Below are 6,241 nucleotides of genomic sequence, written 5' to 3' on the forward strand. Positions count from 1 at the left end.
TTGCTTTTTTTATTTTATTAACAATGTGCGAGTGCATTTGCTATTTAAGCATGTAATTTTATTAACAATATCTATGACATTTAGCAATAGTTTGGTCACGTTAGATCAAGTCAAGCCATAAACAATTACGCGGTCGTGGTCAAGGGGCAATTTGGTAGATGGGCGATAAGTGAAGGCGGCTGGCGATTGGCGGTGGCGGGTCACCTGTGCACGATTTGGCCTTGGACTTTAACTTAAACTTCAAATAACTATTCGAGTGTTATTGTTAGGTTATGACCTGATAAAGATCTCTCACGAATAGATATATAAACAGGACGGTATACAATAAAAACCAGACTAGTATCCCTTTGACAGGATTCGGATTCGGAGTTGGAATGATTTACCTGGTGGTGTTATTGGTGGCTTTGGTACCTCAAGCATCTGCAACGGCTGCTTGGTTGGTCACTGATGTCATTCAACAGTTAAATGAAGATCTTCAGTTGAAATTTAATATATTTGTGGCTTGTGAACGAAATGAAAATTTAATTATCAACGATTTACCCACTCTATGGACGAATACTTCTTCGAGAGTGTTCCAGCTTTTGGGCACTTATGGTGATAAATCTTTAGTCATAGTGTGTACAGATGAAGACATGGCGTCTCTAATTGAAAAACTTTTATGGCAAAAGCACTTGCTCTGGGCTCTGCAGTATGTGCAAATATTATATCTCCACACACCGTCATCGTCATCGCCATCGTCATCATCATCATCAGATGCATCTATTAAATATCTATTCGAGCAAGCCCTAGAGAATGGTTATCTTCATGTTTTGGTCATGGACTCACGGACTCGCTTCTTATATACCTATGAACCATATCCGAGTATACGAATTCATCAGGTGCATCATTTAAAGGATTATTACAAATTGACACGGCTCAGAAATTTACATGGACAGGAAATACGTTTTACCGTAGAATCACATTCACCGCGTATCTTTAGGTATATCAATCGGCATGGCAAATTAGTCTATGCTGGTTATTTTTATGAGCTAATACATCAGTTTATAAAATACTATAATGGAACTGAGATCAGGCTGTACGAGAATATAGAAACTGTACCCTATGTGGAGTATAAAGCGGCATTTTTAACGGGACGCGTTGATGTTATGCCTAGAGTTTCGATACCAGCCAATTGGTTATACTTTTATCGCTCTGAAGTACTCTACAATGTGAATGTACATGTTATGGTGCCTTTTGCACGACCGTTGCCAAAGGCTCTCTACTTCCTGAGACCCTTTAAATTGGAAGTCTGGATATTGCTTATCGTCTCACTGATTTATAGTACAATACTTTTGGCCTGTTTGCGTTATAGAGGTCGAAATTTGGCAGCTACTTTTTTAGAAATATTGCAATTGTTTCTCTATTTGCCGTTAACTTATATTAATCATTATGGCCATGGTTGGCGACTTGTGGGAACTTTCCTTATACTTTGCGGCGTTGGATTCATGCTTACGAATTGGTATCAGGCCCAATTATCAAGCATGCTAACATCTGGTCTATATGAGAAACAAGTCAATAATTTTGATGACGTACTCAACATGAATTTAAAGCTTCTAGAGGATTCCTTCGACACAGAGACATTTAGAGATTTCACTAAGAACGGAGCCATCGATTCGCGTTTTTTTGATATCATACAAACAACACCCTTAACGGAATTAATTGCTCAGCGAAAGAGTTTAAATACAAGTGCCTTATATACTGCCATAAAAGACCGCATCGATTTCGAATTGTATCAACAGAAATTTCTACAAGTACCGATCATCAAAATCATTGATCAAGTTCTCTATCAATTGGCATTCTATATACCCCTTCGACATGGTTTACCCTATGTGAAGCTATTTAATAATTATTTGCGACAGATCTACGAAGCGGGAATATTGGAAAAATTAAAAGCCGATGCCTACGATCAGGGTATATCGAGTGGAGAAATTAGTTTTCGTAAATCCAAGAGCTTAGAGCTGCACGTATTTGATAATGAATTCTATTGTTTTGCATATTTTCTATTATTATTCGGTTGGCTAATAAGTCTCATTGTGTTTGTCACCGAAAGGGTAGCACTTAGCACTTAGCGAGCAATTAGCTGTTAAAAGGGTTGAAACAAATGTGAATGTCACGTTTTGAGTGGTACTATATACATATATGCATATATATATATATATATATATACTAGCTGACTATCAAAGACTAAAATCAGTTGGCAGCAATGCAGCAGTCCCTTAAGTGGTTTTTAATTTTACTTCAACAATTTGTCGTTTTATCCTGTGAACGATGTCACGAGATTTCCAAACTAAATGAAGCTCTTAACATAGAGCTTAATGTATTTATTAATTTTGAGAAGAGGTCGATGATAAAACTGGATATACCAAAAATGGAATTCAACATCAATGCAAATCAAACTGATCATTTTCACCTCATTGGACGATTTACGGAAAAAACATTAATCATAATATATATGCAAGATATGCAATTGAATGGACAAGTTGCAAAATTTCTTGAAAATTTACTCCAGAAACTACACCAAATACAACTTGTCTTCATAAGCGATAAGAAGGAAATCTCTGAAAACTCTCAACTTCAGCTGTATAAGTATTGCTATCGACAGAGTTTCATAAATGTGTTATTACTGTATGGACAAACATCGTTATATAGTTATTTACCATACTCTAAGATGAGAGTGCTTAAACTAAATGATATCAACGATTATCTGATGGAAAGACAATGGAGTTTACGAAATTTAATGGGTCATGAGATGCGTACGATTAATTTGACAGTGGAACCACGTTATTTCGATTTCATCAACCGTCGGGGAGAAGTGAAGAAAGCTGGATATATGTATGATGCCATACGCGAGTTTGCTAAGCGTTATAATGGCACTATAACATATGTATATTATCCACCATCGAATAATTATGATATCTATCCTCTCCTATTTAGTTATCTGATGAGCAAAAAGATTGATTTTCTATGCTATCCCAAGGAGCTACATTGGAATTCAAGCAATACTGTGACAATGCAAATATTACACTTATATGTCGCTGCACCACATCCGCCACCCATTGAAAACTCTTTATATTTTGTCAAACCCTTCACCTGGACCCTTTGGTTGGTCCTAGTCATTGCAGTTGTCTATGCCATGACAATGCTCTACATGAGTTCTAATCAATCAATTGGTATATCATTTCTAATCGGTCTATGTCATATGTTATATATATCAAATCATACAATACGGATTGCGAATTGGCAAAATTTTCTTATCTATCTAATATTAACAATCGCTGGATTTATTTTAACTAATGTCTATTTGGCTCAGCTCTCAAGTATGCTGACATCGGGAGTCTTTGAGCGGCAATACAATAGTTTGGCCGATTTGGAAAATGCTCCCTTTCCCATGATCCAAGATGCTTTCTATGTGGACATTATGAAAAATTATTCCAATCTACCCAAACGGATATCAGACAATATTCTGATATTGCCTGATGATGGTGTGCGGGTTGAACGCAATAGACTAAATACTTCATATATCTTTACATGTTATGATGATCGTCTCGAAGGAATTATCTATCAACAGCACATGTTGAAAATTCCACGCTTTAAAGTGATACGCACAAGTATTGATAGCTCTCTATTGAGCTGGTTGGTGGCCGATGGTTTGCCATATTTGGATTTGCTCAACAATTATCTAAGACGCATACAGGAATTTGGTATATTGGACAAAATGAAACGAGATAGTTGGCGTCAATTAATCGAAGCTGGTGTCTATACATTAATGCGTAATGAGGAAATTTTCTCCAGGCCCTCGAATTTGTCGTTTCATTTCTATGGATTTGCCATCTGGGCGTTGGGCTTAATAATATCAATTATGGTCTTTTGCCTGGAAAATGTACTTACTGCAAGAAGAAATGATACTAATTTTTTGTTGAAAAGGGGAAGGAGGAGCGATGATGAGCACTGATGGTATACTATGCCTCAAAATGACTTGTAGTTTTTATTACATTTCTGACAACTTGATTGTGTAATTTGACATGGTTTTTCTTTTTCGTTTTTCCTTTGTGGGGTATAAATATAAATAAGAGCTCGAGTACGAGTTGTGTTTGTATTGTATTTGGTATTGAAAATGGGAACATTGTATCTCAACTTGCTGCATAATCTAACGCTTTTGGATGGCAATGTTGGCAATGTTGTTTATCTAACGCAATGTATTCAACAGTTAAATCATTTATATGGCATGGAGCTTAACATTTACATCGATTTTGGGGCATCTAAGTTACTGCTACAACAACAACAACAACAACCGCAATGGAATGTAATGCCAAATATTTGGTTAACCCGTTACAACGAAGGAGAGCAATATGTATTAAAGGATAATTTTACGGAGCGCACACTAACAATTATCAACTTGGATGTCAGACAATTGGAAAAGACTTTGAATTATCTCACTAAATGGTTATGGCAAAAGCAACAATTGCATGTACTTATTATCTATACGGAAGCCAATTGGTGGAAATTATAGCAACTATTTGCATATTGTTGGCATATGGGTATGGTGCATATATTGGTTTTAAAACCAGAAATTCAACAACTATATAGTTATATGCCATATCCAGAGCTAACGATACTTAACCTTACCAACACGGAGCAGTATTATCAAAGGACACGTGCTTTACTTTGGAATTTTCATGGCTATGCGATAAATTGTGGTGTTGTAGTGGTGGGAGCACCACGTGCCTTTATGTACAGGGACGATAAGGATAATGATATCTATGCTGGTTATATGCTTAGAATGGTATTGGCTTTCATAGCGCATTATAATGGCACAACAAGGACTAGACCTGTGCACACCCTAAAGGAGGCCTATGCTTCATTGGGCAATCGTTCGATTGATTTTCTACCATTCCTAGTGCTACCCGGTACAAATTTCACCAGAAGTGTTATATTGTTTCATGAGAATTTATTTGTAATGGCACCGACAGGTGGTCTTATGCCCAGATTTGTGTACTTGATGAAACCCTACACTAGGAGCACTTGGTTGATTTGGCTTACCATGATAATCTATTGCAGTGGAGCTTTACATGTGACAGCAATATGTCGAAACCATAATCTTAATTTTAGTTTGGCTTTTCTTCAGATTCTCTGTTTGTCACTATTTTTACCAGCGGGAGCAACGGCCTCACGACATTTGGTGATATTTGTTTTGTTAACCGTAACTGGATTTATGTTAACCAATTTGTATTTGGCCCAACTATCGACCAGTCTGGCAGCAGGTCTCTATGAGAGGCAAGTCAATACATTCGATGATCTGCCCGGCACTGATCTCACATTGCCAGTTATCGAAACGGAAATAAAGCACTTTCATCAATTGCCTGATATTCATCCAGAGCTGGCATCCCGCATGGTTGTCACATCCGAGCTACTGGTGGACATCTATCGCAGGCAATTGAACACCAGTTATTTGCATTGTGGCTACGAGGATCGCATTGACTTTGCCTTGTATCAGCAGAAATTCCTGCGCCCACCACTCTTTCATAAGCTAACGAAAATTGTGGATCAGCAGCCATTCCAAATACCCGTACGTTATGGTCTACCCTATTTGCAAATTTTCAATTGGTATATGAGACGCACGTTCGAGGGCGGCATTTGGCTAAAAATGAGGACGGATAGCTTTGCTGATGGCATACGCAGTGGACAATTGCATTTTTTCAATGGCGCTAGATACATGAAAGTGAAGTCAAATGATTTGCAATATTATTATGTAATCGGTGCCATATGGCTAATGGGCATGATAATATCAATTTTTTGCTTCGTCTACGAGTTCGTCAGAGGCCAAAAAAACTCCAAAGCATAGCAAATACCGCGCAGGACCTTTTCTTTGGGTGGCTCCATCTACCTAAGGCTTTCAGCATGCAGGATTTGGTTCAAGAATTGGCTATAATTCATACCGTTATTTATAATTATATCAAATTAATTATTCCGATTATTTGATAATTGTTGTGTCTAGCTAGAAAATTACGAATAACAAGAAACTAGGACCCAATTAAATTACATTAGTTCAGTGCTGTTCACTTTGAACTTAACTTATCAATTATAAATTATAAAATAAATAATTCCAATTGGGGTTATAGATTCTTTGCTGGCCATCTGGATTCTTTTATTATATATTCATCATTGCCTCTCATTAATCATTAAGTAGATTTAAATTTTTACA

The 6,241-nt window shown here is 37.0% G+C and overlaps 1 protein-coding gene across 1 annotated transcript; it reads left to right on the forward strand.

The window, feature by feature from the left end:
• Window positions 1-374: 374 nt before the first annotated feature.
• On the forward strand, window positions 375-2,108 carry LOC137580448 (uncharacterized). Its single transcript, XM_068294500.1, has one exon. The coding sequence runs from the start codon at window positions 375-377 to the stop codon at window positions 2,106-2,108; it is 1,734 nt and encodes a 577-aa protein (XP_068150601.1).
• The last annotated feature ends 4,133 nt before the right edge of the window (window positions 2,109-6,241 follow it).

The sequence above is a fragment of the Drosophila tropicalis genome, unplaced genomic scaffold, assembly GCF_018151085.1.
Source record: "Drosophila tropicalis isolate 14030-0801.00 unplaced genomic scaffold, ASM1815108v1 contig_1190, whole genome shotgun sequence".
In the NCBI taxonomy this organism is placed as follows: Eukaryota; Metazoa; Arthropoda; class Insecta; order Diptera; family Drosophilidae; genus Drosophila; species Drosophila tropicalis.

Bases quoted from the DNA above. Each gene is read 5' to 3' on its own strand.
- LOC137580448 (XM_068294500.1), top strand. From the start codon at position 375: ATGATTTACCTGGTGGTGTTATTGGTGGCTTTGGTACCTCAAGCATCT.